The 23793-nt window shown below is 44.9% G+C and overlaps 1 protein-coding gene across 1 annotated transcript in view; it reads left to right on the forward strand.

Moving 5' to 3' along the window:
• RWDD1 (RWD domain containing 1) overlaps window positions 1-23793 on the forward strand; it is a 57865-nt gene that overhangs the window by 13941 nt on the left and 20131 nt on the right. The window contains exons 3-5 of the mRNA XM_069726180.1: window positions 6856-6986; window positions 7652-7795; window positions 8132-8264. Of these exons, the coding sequence (XP_069582281.1) occupies window positions 6856-6986; window positions 7652-7795; window positions 8132-8264 (408 nt within the window). The remainder of the gene's footprint in view (window positions 1-6855; window positions 6987-7651; window positions 7796-8131; window positions 8265-23793) is intronic.

Below are 23793 nucleotides of genomic sequence, written 5' to 3' on the forward strand. Positions count from 1 at the left end.
AGAGATTGGTGTTTCCTGTTTTGGTTGCATGTTAAACCTGTTTCCTTCCTAGTTTTTTCCTTCTCTTCCCTTCTCTGTGTTGCCTCAGTGGTTGTGTGTGCATTTGGTGAGTTAGAGACTTTTAGTTACCTTGTCTGTATACCCTGTTATTTGTTGTATTGTTACACTGGTGCAGTCCACCTCCCTTGGGGGGAGAGGGGGCCACTGATAGGGTCTGCACAGGAGACAGGGATACGCTGGCGGCTCAGGTCTCCTAACCATCATAGGTACCCCTGAGATAAGAGAATGCCAGGGCCCCACTATAGTGACAGGGACTGGTGCGGGTCCCAGTACGCCGTCCTGCCCCTTTATCGCCGATAACAGCGTGACAGCGAGGATGCGATTTTTTTTTTTTTTTTTTTTTTTTTTTTAACCCCTTAATCCCATATGACGTACTATCCCGTCCAGGTGACCTGGGACTTAATTCCCATGGACGGGATAGTACGTCATATGCGATCGGCCGCGCTCACGGGGGGAGCGCGGCCGGGTGTCAGCTGCCTATCGCAGCTGACATCCGGCACTATGTGCCAGGAGCGGTCACGGACCGCTCCCGGCACATTAACCCCCGGCACACCGCGATCAAAGATGATCGCGGTGTGCCGGCGGTGCAGGGAAGCATCGCGCAGGGAGGGGGCTCCCTGCGGGCTTCCCTGAGACGATCGGTACACGGTGATGTGCTCACCGTGTACCGAGCGTCTTCTCCCTGCAGTCCCCGGATCCAAAATGGCCGCCGGGCTGCATCCGGGTCCTGCAGGGAGCACTTCCGGGTCAGGATCAGGCTGCAGCTGCAGCTCTAATCCTGCCCGGCTGTATGTCAGATCACCGATCTGATAGAGTGCTGTGCACACTGTCAGATCGGTGATCTGTGATGTCCCCCCCCTGGGACAAAGTGAAAAAGTAAAAAAAAAAATTTCCACACTTGTAAAAAAAAAAATAAAAAAAAAATTCCTAAATAAAGCAGAAAAAAAAAAATATTATTCCCATAAATACATTTCTTTACATAAAAAAAAAAACAATAAAAGTACACATATTTAGTATCGCCGCGTCCGTAACGACCCGACCTATAAAACTGGCCCACTAGTTAACCCCTTCAGTGAACACCGTAAGAAAAAAAAAAAAAAAACGAGCCAAAAAACAACGCTTTATTATCATAACGCTGAACAAAGAGTGGAATAACACGCGATCAAAAAGACGGATATAAATAACCATGTTACCTCTGAAAACGTCATCTTGTCCCGCAAAAAACGAGCCGCCATATAGCATCATAACCAAAAAAATAAAAAAGTTATAGTCCTCTGAATAAAGCGATGCCAAAATAATTATTTTTTCTATAAAATAGCTTTTATCGTATAAAAGCGCCAAAACATAAAAAAAATGATATAAATGAGGTGTCGCTGTAATCGTACTGACCCGAAGAATAAAACTGCTTCATCAATTTTACCAAACGCGGAACGGTATAAACGCCTCCCCCAAAAGAAATTCATGAATAGCTGGTTTTTGGTCATTCTGCCTCACAAAAAAATCGGAATAAAAAGCGATCAAAAACTGTCACGTGTCCGAAAATGTAACCGATAAAAACGTCAACTCGTCCCGCAAAAAACAAGACCTCACATGACTCTGTGGACCAAAATATGGAAAAATTATAGGTCTCAAAATGTGGAGACGCAAAAACTTTTTTGCTATAAAAAGCGTCTTTTAGTGTGTGACGGCTGCCAATCATAAAAATCCGCTAAAAAACTCGCTATAAAAGTAAATCAAACCCCCCTTCATCACCCCCTTAGTTAGGCTAGGTTCACATTGCGTTAATGGGTTAACGCTAACGGACAGCGTTGCACGGCGAAAATGTCACAATTAACGCCGTGCAACGGGTCCGTTAGCACAACCATTGACAGCAATGTGATTTTCAGGTGTAGCGCATCGCTAGAGCGTGCCATTTTCGGCTCGCGCTAGCAAGGTGCCATTCTTTTGTGGCGCGCCTCAGACGCTGCTTGCAGCGTCCGCGGCGCGCCCGAGGTCCGATCCCCGATCTTCCAGAGCGGGGACGTTAACGCGACCACTAAACACGACACCTAAAAAGACATTGTGTTAGCGCAATCCGCTAGTGCTAAACGGATTTCCCTAACGCAATGTGAACCTAGCCTTAGGGAAAAATAATAAAATTAAAAAAAATGTATTTATTTCCATTTTCCGGTTAGGGTTAGGGCTAGGGTTGGGGCTAGGGTTAGGGTTTGGATTACATTTACGGTTGGGATTAGGGTTGGGATTAGAATTAGGGGTGTGTCTGGGTTAGGTGTGTGGTTAGGGTTACAGTTGGGATTAGGGTTAGTGGTGCGTTTGGATTAGGGTTTCATTTATAATTGGGGGGTTTCCACTGTTTAGGCACATCAGGGGCTCTCCAAACGCGACATGGCGTCCGATCTCAATTCCAGCCAATTCTGCATTGAAAAAGTAAAACAGTGCTCCTTCACTTCCGAGCTCTCCCGTGCGCCCAAACAGGGGTTTACCCCAACATATGGGGTATCAGCGTACTCGAGACAAATTGGACAACAACTTTTTGGGTCCAAGTTCTCTTGTTATCCTTGGGAAAATAAAAATTTGGGGGGCTAAAAATCATTTTTGTGGGAAAAAAAAGGATTTTTATTTTCACGGCTCTGCGTTGTAAACTGTAGTGAAACACTTGGGGGTTCAAAGTTTTCACAACACATCTAGATAAGTTCCATGGGAGGTCTAGTTTCCAATATGGGGTCACTTGTGGGTGGTTTCTACTGTTTGGGTACATCAGGGGCTCTGCAAATGCAACGTGACGCCTGCAGACCAATCCATCTAAGTCTGCATTCCAAATGGCGCTCCTTCCCTTCCGAGCTCTGCCATGAGCCCAAACAGTGGTTCCCCCCCACATATGGGGTATCAGCGTACTCAGGACAAATTGAACAACAACTTTTGGGGTCCAATTTATTCTGTTACCCTTGTAAAAATACAAAGCTGGGGGCTAAAAAATCATTTTTGTGAAAAAAAAAAGAATTTGTATTTTCACGGGTCTGCGTTATAAACTGTAGTGAAACACTTAGGGGTTCAAAGTTCTCACAACACATCTAGATAAGTTCCATGGGAGGTCTAGTTTCTAATATGGGGTCACTTGTGGGGGGTTTGTACTGTTTGGGTACATCAGGGGCTCTGCAAATGCAACGTGACTCCTGCAGACCAATCCATCTAAGTCTGCATTCCAAATGGCGCTCCTTCCCTTCCGAGCTCTGCCATGCGCCCAAACAGTGGTTCCCCCCCACATATGGGGTATCGGCGTACTCAGGACAAATTGGACAACAACTTTTGGGGTCCAATTTATTATGTTACCCTTGTGAAAATACAAAACTGGGGGCTAAAAAATTTTTGCGAAAAAAAAATAAATTTATTTTAACGGCTCTGCGTTATAAACTGTAGTGAAACACTTGGGGGTTCAAAGCTCTCAAAACACATCTAGATAAGTTCCTTAGAGGGTCTAGTTTCCAAAATGGTGTCACTTGTGGGGGTTTTTAATGTTTAGGCACATCAGGGGCTCTCCAAACCAACATGGCGTCCCATCTTAATTCCAGTCAATTTTGCATTGAAAAGTCAAATGGCGCTCCTTCCCTTCCGAGCTCTGCTATGCACCCAAAAAGTGGTTTACCCCCACATATGGGGTATCGTCGCACTCAGGACAAATTGCACAACAACTTTTGTGGTCTAATTTCTTCTCTTACCCTTGGGAAAATAAAAAATTGGGGGCGAAAAGATCATTTTTGTGAAAAAATAAGATTTTTTATTTTTACGGCTCTGCATTATAAACTTCTGTGAAGCACTTGTTGGGTCAAAGTGCTCACCACACATCTAGATAAGTTCCTTAAGGGGTCTACTTTTCAAAATGGTGTCACTTGTGAGGGGTTCCAATGTTTAGGCACATCAGGGGCTCTCCAAACGCAACATGGCGTCCCATCTCAATTCCAGTCAATTTTGCATTGAAAAGTCAAATGGCGCTCCTTTCCTTCCGAGCTCTGCCATGCGCCCAAACAGTGGTTTACCCCCACATATGGGGTATCGTCGCACTCAGGACAAATTGCACAACAACTTTTGTGGTCTAATTTCTTCTCTTACCCTTGGGAAAATAAAAAATTGGTGGCGAAAAGATTATTTTTGTGAAAAAATATGATTTGTTATTTTTACGGCTCTGCATTATAAACTTCTGTGAAGCACTTGTTGGGTCAAAGTGCTCACCACACCTCTAGATAAGTTCCTTAAGGGGTCTACTTTCCAAAATGGTGTCACTTGTGGGGATTTCAATGTTTAGGCACATCAGGGGCTCTCCAAACGCAACATGGCATCCCATCTCAATTCCAGTCAATTTTGCATTGAAAAGTAAAATGGCGCTCCTTCCCTTCCGAGCTCTGCCATACGCCCAAACAATGGTTTACACCCATATACGGGGTATCAGCGTACTCAGGACAAATTGGCCAACAATTTTTGAGGTTCAATTTCTTCTCTTACTCTTGGGAAAATAAAAAATTGGGGGCGAAAAGATCATTTTTGTGAAAAAATATGATTTTTTATTTTTACGGCTCTGCATTATAAACTTCTGTGAAGCAATTGGTGGGTCAAAGTGGTCACCACACATCTAGATAAGTTCCTTAGGGTGTCTACTTTCCAAAATGGTGTCACTTGTGGGGGGTTTCAATGTTTAGGCACATCAGTGGCTCTCCAAACGCAACATGGTGTCCCATCTCAATTCCTGTCAATTTTGCATTTAAAAGTCAAATGGCGCTCCTTCCCTTCCGAGCTCTGCCATGCGCCCAAACAGTGGTTTACCCCCACATATGGGGTATCAGCGTACTCAGTACAGATTGTACAACAATGTTTGGCATCCATTTTATCCTGTTACCCTTGGTAAAATAAAACAAATTGGAGCTGAAATAAATTTTGTGTGAAAAAAAGTTAAATATTCATTTTTATTTAAACATTCCAAAAATTCCTGTGAAACCCCTGAAGGGTTAATAAACTTCTTGAATGTGGTTTTGAGCACCTTGAGGGGTGCAGTTTTTAGAATGGTGTCACACTTGGGTATTTTCTATCATATAGACCCCTCAAAATGACATCAAATGAGATGTGGTCCCTAAAAAAAAATGGTGTTGTAAAAATGAGAAATTGCTGGTCAACTTTGAACCCTTATAACTCCCTAACAAAAAAAAATTTTGGTTCCAAAATTGTGCTGATGTAAAGGAGACATGTGGGAAATGTTACTTATTAAGTATTTTGCGTGACATATCTCTGTGATTTAAGGGCATAAAAATTTAAAGTTGGAAAATTGCGAAATTTTCAAAATTTTCGCCAAATTTCCGTTTTTTTCACAAATAAACGCAAGTTATATCGAATAAATGTTACTACTAAAATGAAGTACAATATGTCACGAGAAAACAATGTCAGAATCGCCAAGATCCGTTGAAGCGTTCCAGAGTTATAACCTCATAAAGGGACAGTGGTCAGAATTGTAAAAATTGGCCCGGTCATTAACGTGCAAACCACCCTCGGGGCTTAAGGGGTTAAGCACAAATTTATCCGTGTGTCATCCGTATGGCTTCTGTACAGCGATTGTTTTTTTTTCTCGCAGGCTTGCAAAATGGACATATCATGGATCCATCAGCTCAAATATTCTTAAACATATATACAGCCTATATATATGAAATAAAGACACAGGGTGTTTTAATATTTTATTATACTCTTAATCCACCTAAAGACCCTTGTCACCTGAAACAAAGTTAAAAAAAAACTAACAACAATATTCCATACCTTCCGTCGTTAGTCTTGTCCCACGCTGTAAATCCATCTGGAGGGGTTAAATTATTTTACACCCAGGAGCTCTGCTAATGCAGCTGTAACAAGGGTCTTCAGGTGGATTAAGAGTATAATAAAATATTAAAACACCCTGTGTCTTTATTTCATTAAAATACTTTTTAATAATGTGAGTGTGTGTGTGTGTGTGTTTTATTAACCATTTCGTACTATTGGATTACTAATGGATAGGTGTCATAATTGACGCCTCTCCATTATTAACCTGGCTTAATATCACCTTACAATAGCAAGGTGACATTAACCCTTCATTACCCCATATCCCACTGCTACAGGGGAATGGGAAGAGAGTGGCCAAGTGCCAGAACAGGCACATCTTCCAGATGTTCCTTTTCTAGGGTGGCTGGGGGCAGATGTTTTTAGTCTGAAATTACTTGTATTGAAAGGTAACTTCAAATCTCAGAGACAAAAGAATCTGGGAATATAAACTTATGACGACCTTTGACACACTTAGTGCAGGAATGAATGTGTCGCATGGATTTATGTCCTTTTACATCAATTAAGGAATTTGCACTTTAGATCTTATGAGGCACCATAACAGAACCAGACCCCAATCAGAGGACAACAAAACATTCACTCTTTATCAAGGAACTGTTCCAATATTTATGGACACAACTGTTTATCACTCTCCCATAATGACAGTTCTATGCTGTGTTGTGTATAAATATGTGATTCTTCAGATGTTGTATTGGTCTATGCCTGATGAAGAGGCCTGAGTAGTCTCGAAAGCTTGCAATTTGCTACCATCTTTTCAGTTAGCCATTAAAAGGTATCAACCACTGAGGACTCTCAATTCTAAATATTATTCTATCTACTGGCTAACACGGTACCAAGATATATATCTTTCCTGTATCAGAATACTTGAGCAGGATTCCACATAGCCTCCCTCCGCTAAATCAGCTTTAAGGTCATCACAATCTCACCTTATGCTTTGTTTTATAGATGTACAAGTAACGCTGAAGTTTACATATGTGGAGTCCTATCCAGATGAAGCTCCTCTTTATGAAATTGTTTCCCAAGAGAACCTTGAAGATAGTGATGCTTCTGCTGTCTTGGCCTTATTAGCGGAGCAGGTCAGTTCTACACTTTAACTTAAATGGAACCTGTCACCTTCAAAACAACTCTTCACTTGCAGCTGTTGTGTTAATCTACAGGTAAATGGCTTTTAAATCATCTGTTTAGTCTGTCGGGCTTACTGGCAGCTCAAAGGGAGAAAGGGAAGTTCTATTCTCCCTGCAGCTGCTGGCTTCCAGTCATTGGGGCGGTGCAGGGGGCTGTAACAGTCACTGCTCTCTACCATTGAGCATATTGTTATCACTCCCTTACACATATATTCACAGCCTGCTCATCAATGTGTGTGTACATAGAAAGTCTGTCAATCAATGTGCTGAGTGATCACAGCGCTCTTTGTGGTTTATATGTCCATGTATCGTACATGAACAGCACACGGATTCGGTTCACACGGACTAATGATCTCCATGGGAAAAAATGCAACGTGCACTATTGTAGTCCAATTTATAGACCAGACTATTGCAGTTACATAGCAGGCAGCCCCTGCACTTGTCTACTTTGTGGATAGCCAAACAAAGCTAGCCACAGTCGGCAGATGAGACTGGCCTGAGTTTTGGTATTGGACCCTGCCTAAGTCTCATCTGACGAGGGATTGATAACTTTTTGTTTTTGTGAGTTAAATACAATCAGAACCAAACCACATAAGTAACCCTCTGATCTTTTGTAGGCTCAGGAGAACCTGGGAATGGTGATGATTTTCACTTTAGTGTCTGCTGCCCAAGATAAACTAAATGAAATTATAGACCAAATCAAAAACCGGAGAGAAGAGGAAAAAATACAGAAGGAAAAGGAGGTGGAAGAAGCAGAAAAGGTAACTTCCTGTAGAAAAGTACTGCTCAGTGAATGTCACTGGTTATGTCAGTACAGTTGTGGCCAAAAGTTTTGAGACTGCAAGGAATTTTGGTTTTCAGACCGTTTGTTGTGTCGATGTTTAGATCTTTTAGTCAGATGTTTCTTGGTAAAAGTCAAGTTATAATGGAAAGTATTTAGAATCGTTGCTCCCTCTCTGCACATATGCTATTGTCACCAGCTGGGTGTTCCTTAGGTCCTGGGCTGAGGTGTTGGCTGGCATGTTTCAAGATGTTATATCGTGACTTTAGCTGATGCATAGACAACATTGTTTATGTGAACCTGATAATTCTCCTAGAAACGTTTCCATGGAACTCCAGTTACAATTGAAAACTTCCTTAATTGGAAAGCCAAATTTGATGTAGAGATGGTAGAGATGAGACGAAAAAGACAAAAGGAAGAGGAGCAAGCAGGAAAAAGTAAATTATCTGGTAAGTCTCCTGTTACTGAGGTTGTATCTTTTCCTTGCAACATGGTCCCAATATTCATTTGGGAGAGTATGCCATAGACATACTGTATGTGATGTTATGTATTGCAGTGTGCAGTCGTTAATCACAATTTAACCCCTTCCTGACATGCCCCGTACTAGTACGGTGGTGCAATGTGATGTTGGTGGATGATGCTAGACATGATGTCCCAGATGTGTTCAGTCGGGTTCAGGTGTGGGGAACAGGCGGGCCAGTCCATAGCTTCAATGCCTTCATCTTGAAGGAACTGCTGACACACTCCAGCCACATGAGGTCTGGCATTGTCCTGCATTAGGAGGAACCCAGGGCCAACCGCACCAGCATATGTTCTCACAAGGGGTCTGAAGATTTCATCTCGGTACCTAATGGCAGTCAAGGTACCTCTGGCGAGCACATGGAGGGCTGTGCGGCCCTCCAAAGAAATGCCACCCCACACCATTACTGACCCACTGCCAAACTGGTCATGCTGAAGGATGTTGCAGGCAGCAGATCACTCTCCATGGCGTCTCCAGACTCTGTCATGTCTGTCACATGTGCTCCGTGTGAACCTGCTTTCATCTGTGAAGAGCACAGGGCGCCAGTAGCGATTTTTGCCAATCCTGGTGTTCTGTGGCTAATGCCAAGCGTCCTGGACAGTGTTGGGCTATGAGCACAACCCCCATCTGTGGACGTCGAGCACTCAGACCATCCTCATGGAGTCGATTCTAACTTTTTGTGCAGACACAAGCACATTTGTGGCCTGCTGGAGGTCATTTTGCAGAGCTCTGGCAGTGCTCCTCCTGTTCTTCCTTGCACAAAGGCTGAGGTAGCGGTCCTGCTTCTGGGTTGTTGCCCTCCTAAAACCCCCTCCACGTCTCCTGGTGCATTGGCCTGTATCCTGGTAGCGCCTCCAGCCTCTGGACACTACGCTGACAGACACAGCAAACCTTCTTGCCACAGCTCACATTGATGTGCCATCCTGGATGAGCTGCGCAACCTGAGCCACTTTTGTGGGTTGTAGAGTCCGTCTCATGCTACCACGAGTGTGAAAGCACAAGCAACATTCAAAAGTGACCAAAACATCAGCCAGAAAGCATTGGTACTGAGATGTGGTCCCCACTTGCAGAACCACTCCTTTTATTGAGGGTATCTTGCACAACAGCATGTGAAATTGATTGTCAAACAGTGTTGCTTCCTAAGTGGACAGTTTGATTTCATGGAAGTTTGATTTACTTGGGGTTATATTCTGTTGTTTAAGTGTTCCCTTTATTTTTTTTTGAGCAGCGTATAAAAAAAATAAATAAATAAAATAAAAAATAGTTCTAATTGCTTTAACCTGGACAATTGTGTTTCCAGGTTGTTTTTGCCACAGTGAACGCTTTAAAAAACTAAACACAATGGCGAAGTTGCATTTTTTTTTTTCCCGCCATTTCATCACACTTTGAATTTTTTTTTATCTCTCATTTCACAGTACATTACATGGTGAAATGAATAGTGTCATTCAAAACTACAACTCGTCCCTCACAAACATAAGGCTGTTTTCAAACGAGCATATAAAACAATATTAACACAGAAAACCCACACTTTTTTCACATTGTCATTTGTGTGCAGTCCTTTTTTTCTTTATTTTTATACATCACAGTTATTAAACCTGTGTAAAACTAAATAGTGTTCTACCGTGTGTTAAAGGGAATCTGTCACCCCAAAATTTGCCTATAAGCTAAGGCCACCACCATTGGGGGCTTATCTACAGCATTCTGTAATGCTGTAGATAAGCCCCAAATGTAACCTGCAAGACAAAAAAAAAAACAAAAAAACAGGTTTATACTATAGTCACCCGGGGGCGGTCCGATGGAGTCACGGTCCGGATCCGGCACCTCCCATCTTCATACGATGACGTCCTCTTCTTTGCTTCCTGTCGCGGCGCAGGCATACTTTGTCTGCCCTGTTGAGGGCAGGGTAAAGTACTGCAGTGCGCAGGTGCTGGGCCTCTCTGACCTTTCCTGGTGCCTGCGCACTGCAGTACTTTACTCTGCCCTCAACAGGGCAGACAAAGTACGCCTGCGCAGGAGTTGTGGCAGGAAGAAAAGAAGAGGACGTAATCGTATGAAGATGGGAGGCGCCGGATCCGGACCGCCCCTGGGTAACTATAATATAAACCTGTTTTTTTTATATTGCAGGTTACATCGGGGGCTTATCTACAGCATTACAGAATGCTGTAGATAAGCCCCTAATGGCGGTGGCCTTAGCTTATAGGCAAATTTTGGGGTGACAGATTCCATTTAAATATTTGTATTGTATTTGTAAAAATAGATTCTACATGGCGGCTCCTTATGGAATCCAAATTTTTTTTGCACATGCGTAGACTAAGGCTACTTTCACACTGGCGTTGTTTTGAATACGTCGCAATGCGTCGTTTAGGGGAAAAAACGCATCCTGCAAAGTTGTTTGCAGGATGCGTTTTTGCCCCATAGAGTAACATTACCGACGCATTGCGACGTATTGACACACGTCGCAACCGTCGTGCGACGGTTGTGCTGTGTTGTGGGGGACCGCCGGGAGCAAAAAACGTTAAATGTATTGTTTTTTGCTGCCGACGGACCGCTTTTTCCGACCGCACATGCGCGGCCGGAACTCCACCTGCACCTCACAATGGGGCAGCGGATGCGCCGGAGAAATGCATCTGCTGCACCTGTTGTGCGGCGCATCAAACTCTAGCGTTGGTAACCTCGGCCCGACGCACTGCGACGGGCCGAATCCGACGCTAGTGTGAAAGTAGCCTTATGAAAGTCTCCTTAGGCCTCTTTCACACTTCCGTCTTTTTCCTCCCGTCGAAATGCGTTGATTTTTGTAAAAACTGGATCCTGCAAATTTTTCTGCAGGATCCTGCATTTTCCCATACACTTGTATTAGTGATGGATGGCCATCCGTTTTATCCGTCGTGCACTGGATCCGTCAGAAAATATCGGTCCGTTGTGCGGAGAAAACGTTCAGAGGAACGTTTTTTCTGCACGTCGGAAAATCGCTCAGCGACGGGTCCTGCGTTGTCTGTCGTTGGCTATAATGGAAGCTTATGGACGCAGGATCCATCGCTGACCGTCAAACACAGGAATCCAGCGACGTTTCCCGTTTTTTTTTTTATTCTGAGCATGCCCGGAAGGATTTTTTTGTACCTGAAAATGCAGGCAGGAACTCCTTCGACGCATCCGTCATAACACTGGATGCGTTGCACACGTTTTACACTAATTTCACAACATCCGTCGATATGTCGCTTCACTGCATTATGACGCACCCCGACCGACATAAGTGTGAAAGAAGCCTTAGACATGCAGAAGAAATGGGTGCATACTTGATTTTTTTTCCCCCTCACCCATGACTGCACGAGAGAGATCACTGGACAGGAAGCCAAGAGCACAAAATAAGGCCATGTTCCCACCTTCTGTATTAGGTCAGTATTTTACATCAGTATTTGTAAGCCAAAACCAGGAGTGGAACAATCAGAGGAAAAAATAAAAACACGTCACCACTCCTGTATTTATAAACCACTCCTGGTTTTGGCTTACAGATACTGATGTAAAATGCTGTCCAGAGACTGAAGGGGAGAATGAGGACTTAAAACTTGCACTTCCTCCTTCAATGTGGTTTCCTGTCTTTTGGATGTTGGAGCCTTGAGCACACGGAGGAGCCGTGAATCATAGAATACCTCTAGTATAAATGGCAATGAATATAGTGGCCCAGTCTGGGAGGATCTACATTTAATGCTTCAGTTCCTACCAATATTTGATGTCTGGGGCCTTGTGTTTCAGTAGTCCCGCGGTCTTGTGATTATCACATCGTGAAGAATTGTGATTCTTGCAGCCTGGCATTTCTCGTTTAGGTGCTGTAGCTTAGTTTGTTAAAGAGCCTGTCGTGTTAGAATCTCGGTAGTGTCTGGCCTCGTGTCTTGTGTGTTTTGCCGGCCACCTCATGTCTGGTCTCATGTCTTGTGTGTTTGGCTGCTGCCTCGGATCTGGCCACGTGTCTTGTTTGGTGTATGCCACCACGTCTCGTGTTTGGCCTGCCTGAAGGCTTTCCTGCCACTTTGTAGGTGTTGCCTACTTTCCTGCCAGCTCAGGTGAAGGGCATTTTGTTAGCTGCCTCTGCCTCATGGTGTGACTTGATGGGGCCTTTGTTGGGGTATGACTTTCAGTGGTATGTACAACTTTGTGGGCCGTGGCTTTTTTCTTGTTATCCAGTCAACTTGGGGCTTTTAGGTCTGTTTTCACAACTGTCTCACAACTCCACTACCCTTTACTAGCCATAGTGCTTATATTAGTAAGGATGGCTTCTGGATGATCGTTGGTCTGTGGTGATTCTATTGACCACCTTTACTACCTGTGATGTATGTATACTCGCTCACTGACAGCGGCAGGCATTTAACTTGTGCAAAGCGGCACCCCTGTCACATGACCACGTGACGCTGATGGGTTGGCATGACAACCTGGGGTCTGCAGTAGAGGGCTGCTATGTGTAGCACATGCGACCAGATGATCGCAGCTAAGTTTGTAACTTATTTTTTTTTTATATTTTTAAAATCGCCCCCTTTTTTGCCCCATTCAAAATAAAAAATAAATACACATATTGTGGATTGCCACATTCAGAAATGCCCAATCAATCAAAATATAAAAAGAAGTAACCCGATCAGTAAACTGCACAGCTAGAGAAAAAAAAGCCACAATTAGGGTTTTTTGGTAGCCGCAACATTGCAATAATGGGCGATCAAGACATATCATTAAAAACATCTGCACAAAAAAATAAGCCCTCACACCCCCAGATTTAAAAAAATGGAGAAGCTCTGAGTCTCAGAAAATGGCAACACTTTTTTTTTTTTTTAACAAACTTGATTTTTTTTTTTTTTTTGCCACTTAAATTAAATAAGACAAAAAACTAAAACATGTTTTCTATCCGCGAACTCTTAATGTCCTGGAGAATCATAATGGCAGGTTAGTTTTAACATTTAGTTAACACTGTGTAAAAAAAAAAAAAAACAAGCAACAATTTGTGAAATTGCACTTTTTTCTTGCATTTTCACCACATTGGAAACATATTTCCCATTTTCTAGTACTCTTTATGGTAAAACCAATGGTGTCGTTCAAAAATAAAACTCGTGCCGCAAAAAACAAGCCCTCACATCGCCATATTGATGGGAAAGTAAAAAAGGTTATAGCTCTGTGAATAAGGGGACCAAAAACGAAAACGCAAAAACTGAATAGCCCAAGGTGGTAAATGGGTTAAACAGCAAGGGGGGGACTTCATAAAAGACAGCTTTGAGGGTAGCAGGTGAGTCCAATAGATTTCCAGTCAATCCTTCATACTTGGATAGCATATTGAACTGGTCTGCATTTTGACATCTATGTTATAGTTTGTCCTCTTGACAGGGGGTGTAAATGGTTGCTCTTATCAGAAACCTTTGTCAGTCTCAAAATGGACTGGTCGACTTTTAGCATAGCAAAATATCTACATCCCAGTTATCCTTCTAATTGGCATAGGTAATGGTTGTAATAAGCCAAATGAAATCTTTGTAAGTCCAGTTACCGTATATACTCAAGTATAAACTGAGGGACCTAATTTTGCCACGGAAAACTGGGTAAGCTTATGGACTCGAGTATAAGCCAGGTATGCATGGTCTCCTCATCCCTGTCCTGGTATGTGTGGCTTCCCCTGTTGTGTGCATGGCTCCTCCGTCCTCCCCCCTGTTGTGTGCATGGCTCCTCCGTCCTCCCCCCTGTTGTGTGCATGGCTCCTCCGTCCTCCCCCTGTTGTGTGCATGGCTCCTCCGTCCTCCCCCTGTTGTGTGCATGGCTCCTCCGTCCTCCCCCTGTTGTGTGCATGGCTCTCCTTGGCTCCCCCGTCCTCCTCACCCTGCTCGCGCTATCGCTGCATTTCTCTGTTTCGGGACCGGCAGCTCCTTCCTGCGTTCAGTGGTCATGTGGTACCGCTCATTAAAGTAATGAATATGTGCTCCAAGCCTATAGGAGTGGAGACACGTCCATATTTATTTCTTTAATGAGCGGTACCACGTGACCGCTGGACACAGGAAGAGCTGCCCACCGGGACAACATAGCAATGCAGGGAGGACTTGCAGCGATCGCGCGAGGAGTAGGTGAGTATAAAGTGGCATCTGCCGGTTCCTGACGCTCTCCCTCCTCCGCCGACCCCCTAGGACAATGACTCGTGTACAAGCTAAAGGAAGGGGGGGAGGTTGTTTCAGCACAAAAAAATGTGCTGAAAATCTCAGCTTATTCACGAGCATATGTGGTAATCTTCGGGTCTGGAGTTGTGATTTGGACTGATTGGCATTTGTTAGTTAAGGTACCTTCACACTGAACGATATCGCTAGCGATCCGTGACGTTGCAGCGTCCTGGCTAGCGATATCGTTGAGTTTGATAGGCAGCAGCGATCAGGATCCTGCTGTGCCATCGTTGGTCGGAGCAGAAAGTCCAGAACTTTATTTCGTCGCTGGACTACCGCAGACATCGCTGAATCGGCATGTGTGACGCCGATTCAGCGATGTCTTCACTGGTAACCAGGGTAAACATCGGGTTACTAAGCGCAGGGCCGCGCTTAGTAACCCGATGTTTACCCTGGTTACCAGCGTAAACGTTAAAAAAAAACAAACACTACATACTTACATTCCGGTGTCTGTCCCCCGGTGCTGTGCTTCTCTGCACTGTGTAAGCGCCGGCCGGAAAGCAGAGCACAGCGGTGACGTCATCGCTGCGCTCAGTCAGTGCAGGAAGCAGAGCGCCGGGGGACAGACACCGGAATGTAAGTATGTAGTGTTTGTTTGTTTTTACGTTTACGCTGGTAACCAGGGTAAACATTGGGTTACTAAGCGCGGCCCTGCGCTTAGTAACCCGATGTTTACCCTGGTTACCAGGGGACTTCGCACAGTTGGTCGCTGGAGAGCTGTCTGTGTGACAACTCTCCAACGACCACACAGCGATGCTGCAGCAATCGGGATCGTTGTCTAGATCGCTGCAGCGTCGCTAAATGTGACGGTACCTTAAATCATTTAGATTCTAAGGTATCCTCCTAGAGATTTGTAGCTGAGGCATGGCTAAGCTGAGCAAAACCAGTGGAAGTCCAGTTGATTAGGGTTGAGCGAAACGGGTCGAACATTTTCAAAAGTCGCCGACTTTTGGCTAAGTCGGGGTTTCATGAAACCCGATCCGACCCCTGTGCGGGGTCGGCCATGCGGTACGCGACTTTCGCGCCAAAGTCGCGTTTCAATGACGCGAAAAGCGCCATTTCTCAGCCAATGAAGGTAAACGCAGAGTGTGGGCAGCGTGATGACATAGGTCCTGGTCCCCACCATCTTAGAGAAGGGCATTGCAGTGATTGGCTTGCTGTCTGCGACGTCACAGGGGCTATAAAGAGGCGTTCCCGCCGACCGCCATCTTACTGCTGCTGATCTGAGCTTAGGGAGAGGTTGCTGCCGCTTTGTCAGAAGCAGGGATAGCGTTAGGCAGGGTCCATTAACCACAAAACCGCTTGTGCTGCAGCGATTTGCACTGTCCAACACCACCCTCGGTGTGCAGGGACAGTGGAAGTTTTTTTTTTTTTTTTTTTCCCCTCAGCGCTGTAGCTCATTGGGCTGCCCTAGAAGGCTCCCTGATAGCTGCATTGCTGTGTGTACGCCGCTGTGCAAACCAACTGCTTTTTTCAAAGCACAAATCCTCTTGTTCCTTCCTTTCTGCACAGCTATCTTTTTTGTTTGTCCACACTTTTTATTTCATTTGTGCATCAGTCCACTCCTTATTGCTGCCTGCCATACCTGGCTGAGATTACTGCAGGCAGGGAGATAGTAGCTGCCTGCCATACCTGGCTGAGATTACTGCAGGCAGGGAGATAGTAATTGTAGGACATTCCCTGTTTTTTTTTTTTTTTTTTTTTTGGTGGGAGATTAAGATTGGCAATTTGGCATTTCTGCTAGAGTGCCATCCCTGTGTGTGCCATCTCTCTCACATAGTGGGCCATAGAAAGCCTTTTCATTTTTCTGTATTTTTTTTTGTGGGGTGTATAAATTCTCCCTGATAAAAATACAGTGGGAGATTAATATTGGCCTTTGGGCTTGTGTGCCAGTCCTGAGTGTGCCATCTCTCTCACAAATAGTGGGCCATAGAAAGCCTATTTATTTTTTTTTTTGGTTTTATAAATTCTCCCTGAAAAAAAGGGAGATTAATATTGGCCTCTGGGCTTGTGTGCCAGTCCTGAGCGTGCCATCTGTGCCAGCCCTGAGCGTGCCATCTCTCTCACAAATAGTGGGCCATAGAAAGCCTATTTAATTTTTTTTTTTGTTTTATAAATTTTCCCTGAAAAAAGGGAGATTAATATTGGCCTCTGGGCTTGTGTGCCAGTTGTGAGCGTGCCATCTGTGCCAGTCCTGAGCGTGCCATCTCTCTCACAAATAGTGGGCCATAGAAAGCCTATTTAAATATTTTTTTGGTTTTATAAATTCTCCCAGAAAAAAAGGGAGATTAATATTGGCCTCTGGGCTTGTGTGCCAGTCCTGAGCGTGCCATCTGTGCCAGCCAGCCCTGAGCGTGCCATCTCTCTCACAAATAGTGGGCCATAGAAAGCCTATTTAATTTTTTTTTTTGTTTTATCAATTTTCCCTGAAAAAAGGGAGATTAATATTGGCCTCTGGGCTTGTGTGCCAGTTGTGAGCGTGCCATCTGTGCCAGTCCTGAGCGTGCCATCTCTCTCACAAATAGTGGGCCATAGAAAGCCTATTTAAATATTTTTTTGGTTTTATAAATTCTCCCAGAAAAAAAGGGAGATTAATATTGGCCTCTGGGCTTGTGTGCCAGTCCTGAGCGTGCCATCTGTGCCAGCCAGCCCTGAGCGTGCCATCTCTCTCACAAATAGTGGGCCATAGAAAGCCTATTTAATTTTTTTTTTTTGTTTTATCAATTTTCCCTGAAAAAAGGGAGATTAATATTGGCCTCTGGGCTTGTGTGCCAGTTGTGAGCGTGCCATCTGTGCCAGTCCTGAGCGTGCCATCTCTCTCACAAATAGTGGGCCATAGAAAGCCTATTTAAATATTTTTTTGGTTTTATAAATTCTCCCAGAAAAAAAGGGAGATTAATATTGGCCTCTGGGCTTCTGTGCCAGTCCTGAGCGTGCCATCTGTGCCAGTCCTGAGCGTCCCATCTCTCTCACAAATAGTGGGCCATAGAAAGCCTATTTTATTTTTTTTTTGGGTTTTAGAAATTCTCCCTGAAAAAAGGGAGATTAATATTGGCCTCTGGGCTTGTGTGCCAGTTGTGAGCGTGCCATCTGTGCCAGTCCTGAGCGTGCCATCTCTCTCACAAATAGTGGGCCATAGAAAGCCTATTTAAATATTTTTTTGGTTTTATAAATTCTCCCAGAAAAAAAGGGAGATTAATATTGGCCTCTGGGCTTCTGTGCCAGTCCTGAGCGTGCCATCTGTGCCAGTCCTGAGCGTCCCATCTCTCTCACAAATAGTGGGCCATAGAAAGCCTATTTTATTTTTTTTTTGGGTTTCAGAAATTCTCCCTGGAAAAAAAAAGGGAGATTAATATTGCCCTTTGGGCTTGTGTGCCAGTACTAAGCGTTCCATCTCTCTCTCTCTCTCAGTCAGTGGGCCATAGAACGCATATTTTTGGTTTTATTTGTTTTCTAAATTCTCCCTGAAAAAATCATTTTATTTTATTTGGTTTCTAAATTCTTCCTGATAAAATCATATTTTTTTTATTATTTTTATTTCTAAAGTCTCCCTGAAAAAAAAAAAAAAAAAACAACCAAAAAAACAGTGGGAGATTAATATTGGCCTTTCTGCTTGTGTGCCAGTCTTGACTCCTGGGTGTGCCATCTCTCTCTCTCTCTCTCTCTCTCTCTCTCTCTCTCCAATTGTGGTCCATAGAAAGCCTATATTTTTTTTCCTTGATTTGGGTTCTAAAATCTACCAGAGAAAATAACTACATCAATCATTGGTAGAAAAATATTGGCCTCTGGGTTTGTGTGCCACTCCTGACTCCTGTGTGCGTCATCTCTCAGTCAGTGGGCCATAGAACGCCTATTTTTGGTTTTATTTGTTTTCTAAATTCTCCCTGAAAAAATCATTTTATTTTATTTGGTTTCTAAATTCTTCCTGATAAAATCATATTTTTTTTATTATTTTTTTTTCTAAAGTCTCCCTGAAAAAAAAAAAAAAAAACAGTGGGAGATTAATATTGGCCTTTCTGCTTGTGTGCCAGTCTTGACTCCTGGGTGCGTCATCTCTCAGTCAGTGGGCCATAGAACGCCTATTTTTGGTTTTATTTGTTTTATAAATTCTCCCTGAAAAAATCATTTTATTTTATTTGGTTTCTAAATTCTTCCTGATAAAATCATATTTTTTTTATTATTTTTTTTTTCTAAAGTCTCCCTGAAAAAAAAAAAAAAAAAAACAACCAAAAAAAACAGTGGGAGATTAATATTGGCCTTTCTGCTTGTGTGCCAGTCTTGACTCCTGGGTGTGCCATCTCTCTCTCTCTCTCTCTCTCCAATTGTGGTCCATAGAAAGCCTACATTTTTTTTCCTTGATTTGGGTTCCAAAATCTACCAGAGAAAATAACTCCATCAATCATTGGTAGAAAAATATTGGCCTCTGGGCTTGTGTGCCACTCCTGATTCCTGTGTGCGTCATCTCTCACTCAGTGGCCCATAGAAAGCATATAGTTTGTTACATTTGTTTTCTAAATTCTCCCTGCAAAAATCTATTTTTTTTTTTTTGGGGGGTTTCTAAAGTGTTCCTGAAAAAAATAAAAATAAAAAAAAAATAATAGTGTGACATTAATATTAACATTTGTGCTTCAGTGACAGTCCTGCGTGTGGGGCATCTCTCTAATTTGCAGCCACCAAAAAAAGAGTGTGTAACATTGGGCCTGATTTTCGCTGTGGTCTCACCAACCTGTAAAGGGGTAGCTAAATCATACTGAAGTTATAGCTCACCGTGTAAGTTGTGTGACTGCAACAAATAACGTTAGTTTGGTTACGTTTTTAAAACAATGAGGAAGTCTAGTGGAAGAGGTCGTGGCCGGGGGCGTTCATTGTCAGCTGGTAATGAGGGTAGTGGTAGTGGTGGAGCATCAGGTGGTCGTGGGGGAAAAAATATTGCACCTAAGTCTGGAGCTGTGGAGCCAGGTTCGTCGTCCGGCTACACAAGGCCTCGAACGCTCCCTTTTCTGGGATTAGGAAAACCGCTTTTAAAGCCGGAGCAGCAAGAGCAAGTTTTGGCTTATCTTGCTGACTCAGCCTCTAGCTCTTTTGCCTCATCTCGTGAAACTGGTAAAAGTAAAAGCAGCGCGTCGTTAGTGGATGTTCACGGTCAGGGACAAGTCACTTCCTTGTCCTCTTCAGCAAAAACAACAACAGAGAAGAATGCAGCAGGCGACACAACGGGTTACTCCATGGAGCTCTTTACACATACCGTCCCTGGCTTAGAAAGTGAAGCAGTTAACAGTCCATGCCCATTACAAATTGAATCTGACATGGAGTGCACTGACGCACAGCCACAGCCAGACTACTATGCTGGTCCTTTGACTCAGACCACAACATTGCCCTCGCAGGGTGCTGATCAAGAATCAGACCCTGATGAGACTATGTTGCCCCATCACGAACGCTATACCACCGAACGACACGGTGACACAGACGAAGTTGCGCAGGAGGTACAAGAAGAGTTATTAGATGACCCAGTTCTTGACCCCGATTGGCAGCCATTGGGGGAACAGGGTGCAGGCGGCAGCAGTTCTGAAGCAGAGGAGGAGGAGGGGCCGCAGCAGGCATCAACATCGCCACAGGTTCCATCTGCCGGGCCCGTATCTTGCCCAAAACGCGTGGCAAAGCCAAAACCTGGTGGAGGACAGCGTGGCCATCCGGTTAAAGCTCAGTCTGCAATGCCTGAAAAGGTATCCGATGCTAGAAAGAGTGCAGTCTGGCATTTTTTTAAACAACATCCAATTGATCAGCGCAAAGTCATCTGTCAAAAATGTTCTACTTCCTTAAGCAGAGGTCAGAATCTGAAAAGTCTCAATACTAGTTGCATGCATAGACATTTAACCACCATGCATTTGAAAGCTTGGACTAACTACCAAACGTCCCTTAAGGTTGTTGCACCCTCGGCCAATGAAGCTAGTCATCAACGCAACATCCCTTCCGGCAGTGTAGGACCACCATTTAGCGCACCACCTGCTGTATCTGTGCAGGTATCTTTGCCAGGCCAAAGCAGTCAGGGTCAGGGAATCACCAGTTTCGTAGTAGGAAACACTGCATCTAGGGCACCGGCGGCAACAATACCATCTCCCACCGTCTCTCAGTCTGCCATGTCCACCGGCACCCCCGCTAGTTCCACGATCTCCAGCTCTCCAGTCCAGCTCACCCTACATGAGACTATGGTTAGAAAAAGGAAATACTTAGCCTCGCATCCGCGTACACAGGGTTTGAACGCCCACATAGCTAGACTAATCTCGTTAGAGATGATGCCCTACCGGTTAGTTGAAAGCGAAGCTTTCAAAGACCTGATGGACTACGCTGTACCACGCTACGAGCTACCCAGTCGACACTTTTTTTCCAGAAAAGCCATCCCAGCCCTCCACCAGCATGTTAAAGAGCGCATCGTCCATGCACTCAGGCAATCTGTGAGCACAAAGGTGCACCTGACAACAGATGCATGGACCAGTAGGCATGGCCAGGGACGTTACGTGTCCATCACGGCACACTGGGTAAATGTGGTGGATTCAGGGTCCACAGGGGACAGCAAGTTTGGGACAGTTCTGCCTAGCCCACGGTCTAGTAAACAGTTGTCTGTAGCCGTTCGCACCCCCTCCTCCTCCTCCTCCTCGTCCTCCTGCAGAAGCAAGAGCTCGTCCACAGACCGCAGTCGCACAAACACTCCATCCGCACCTGCCACTGTTGCACACCAGGTCTCCCATTATGGGGCAGCTACTGGCATACGTCAGCAGGCTGTATTGGCTATGAAGTGTTTGGGCGACAATAGACACACCGCGGAAGTTCTGTCCGAGTTCTTGCAGCAAGAAACGCAGTCGTGGCTGGGCACTGTAGATCTTGAGGCAGGCAAGGTAGTGAGTGATAACGGAAGGAATTTCATGGCTGCCATCTCCCTTTCCCAACTGAAACACATTCCTTGCCTGGCTCACACCTTAAACCTGGTGGTGCAGTGCTTCCTGAAAAGTTATCCGGGGTTATCCGACCTGCTCCTCAAAGTGCGTGGACTTTGCGCACATATCCGCCGTTCGCCTGTACACTCCAGCCGTATGCAGACCTATCAGCGTTCTTTGAACCTTCCCCAGCATCGCCTAATCATAGACGTTGCAACAAGGTGGAACTCAACACTGCACATGCTTCAGAGACTGTGCGAACAGAGGCGGGCTGTTATGTTTTTGTGGGAGGATACACATACACGGGCAGGCAGTAGGATGGCAGACATGGAGTTGTCAGGTGTGCAGTGGTCGAAGATTCAAGACATGTGTCAAGTCCTTCAGTGTTTTGAGGAATGCACACGGCTGGTTAGTGCAGACAACGCCATAATAAGCATGAGCATCCCCCTAATGCGTCTGCTGATGCAAAGTTTGACGCACATAAAGGATCAGGCGTCTGCACCAGAGGAAGAGGAAAGCCTTGATGACAGTCAGCGATTGTCTGGTCAGGGCAGTGTACATGACGAGGTACCGGGCGAAGAGGAGGTGGAGGATGATGGGGATGAGTATATTTTTAATGAGGAAGCTTTCCCGGGGGCACGGGAAATTGGTGGCGTGGCAAGGCCGGGTTCTGGTTTTTTGAGGGACACAAGTGACGTAGATTTGCCTGCAACTGCCCCTCAACCAAGCACAACCGCAGATTTGACAACGGGAACTTTGGCCCACATGGCGGATTATGCCTTGCGTATCCTCAAAAGGGACACACGCATTACAAAAATGATGAACGATGACGATTACTGGTTGGCCTGCCTCCTTGATCCTCGCTATAAAGGCAAATTGCAAAATATTATGCCACATGAGAACTTGGAACTAATATTAGCAACAAAACAATCAACTCTTGTTGACCGTTTGCTTCTGGCATTCCCTGCACACAGCGCCCGTGATCGTTCTCACACGAGCTCCAGGGGCCAGCAGACCAGAGGTGTTAGAGGGGCAGAAATCAGAAGTGGCGTTGGACAGAGGGGTTTTCTGACCAGGTTGTGGAGTGATTTTTCTATGACCGCAGACAGGACAGGTACTGCAGCATCAATTCAAAGTGACAGGAGACAACATTTGTCCAGTATGGTTACAAACTATTTTTCATCCCTTATCGACGTTCTCCCTCAACCGTCATTCCCATTTGATTACTGGGCATCCAAATTAGACACCTGGCCAGAATTGGCAGAATATGCATTGCAGGAGCTTGCTTGCCCGGCAGCTAGTGTCCTATCAGAAAGAGTATTCAGTGCTGCAGGTTCAATACTAACAGAAAAAAGGACTCGTCTGGCTACCCAAAATGTAGATGATCTAACCTTCATTAAAATGAACCACAACTGGATTTCAAAATCTTTTGCCCCACCCTGCCCGGCTGACACCTAGCTTTCCTATGAAAAGGTCTTGCCTGTGGACTATTCTGAATGACTTTTCCAATCTCGTAATTTTCTTCACCTGATTGTCCAGCATACGACATGTTTCCACCTCACGAAATGGCCAAACTCCCCACACGGGGCCGTGCTATCGCCACTTTGCGCTTGGACCCTTGAGAGTGCTGTTTGTCTGAAGAGGTGGGTGTGGCCGCTTTTGGTCGACGGCACTGCCACTGGGTCCCTCATAGTACAATAAAGTGTCTCTGGCGGTGGTGGTGCGCACCCAACGTCAGACACACCGTTGTAATATGAGGGGCCCTGTGCCTGTACCGCCGGCCACAAGACAGTTCCCCCCCCCAGCTCAAACAGTGCTCTACCACTAGCAAAATTATCTCTCACAGCTTCACCAATGTGTAGTCTAGCCGCTGACATCCTTCAATGCCTGGCACTGACAATACCATTGTTTTGACATTTTTGTTATGTTAGGCCTTCGAAGCCTGTCTGCGGTCCCTTCTTTCTACAACTACTACACTGACCAGGCCACTGCTGGCCGTGTTACCCTGGAACCAATTTAAAAGTGCCTACAGTCAGCCCAATTTTGTTATGTTAGGCCTTCGAAGACTGTCTGCCGTCACTCCTTCCACTAGACTTCCACTGACCATACACTGCTGCCCATGTACCCCTGGAACCAATTTAAAGTGCCTACAGCCAGCCCAATTTTGTTATGTTAGGCCTTCGAAGCCTGTCTGCGGTCACTCCTTCCACTAGACTTCCACTGACCAGACCACTGCTGCCCGTGTACCCCTGGAACCAATTTAAAAGTGCCTACAGCCAGCCCAAGTTTGTTATGTTAGGCCTTGGAAGCCTGTCTGCGGTCACTCCTTCCACTAGACTTCCACTGACCA

Source organism: Ranitomeya imitator, chromosome 5 (genome assembly GCF_032444005.1).
Source record: "Ranitomeya imitator isolate aRanImi1 chromosome 5, aRanImi1.pri, whole genome shotgun sequence".
In the NCBI taxonomy this organism is placed as follows: Eukaryota; Metazoa; Chordata; class Amphibia; order Anura; family Dendrobatidae; genus Ranitomeya; species Ranitomeya imitator.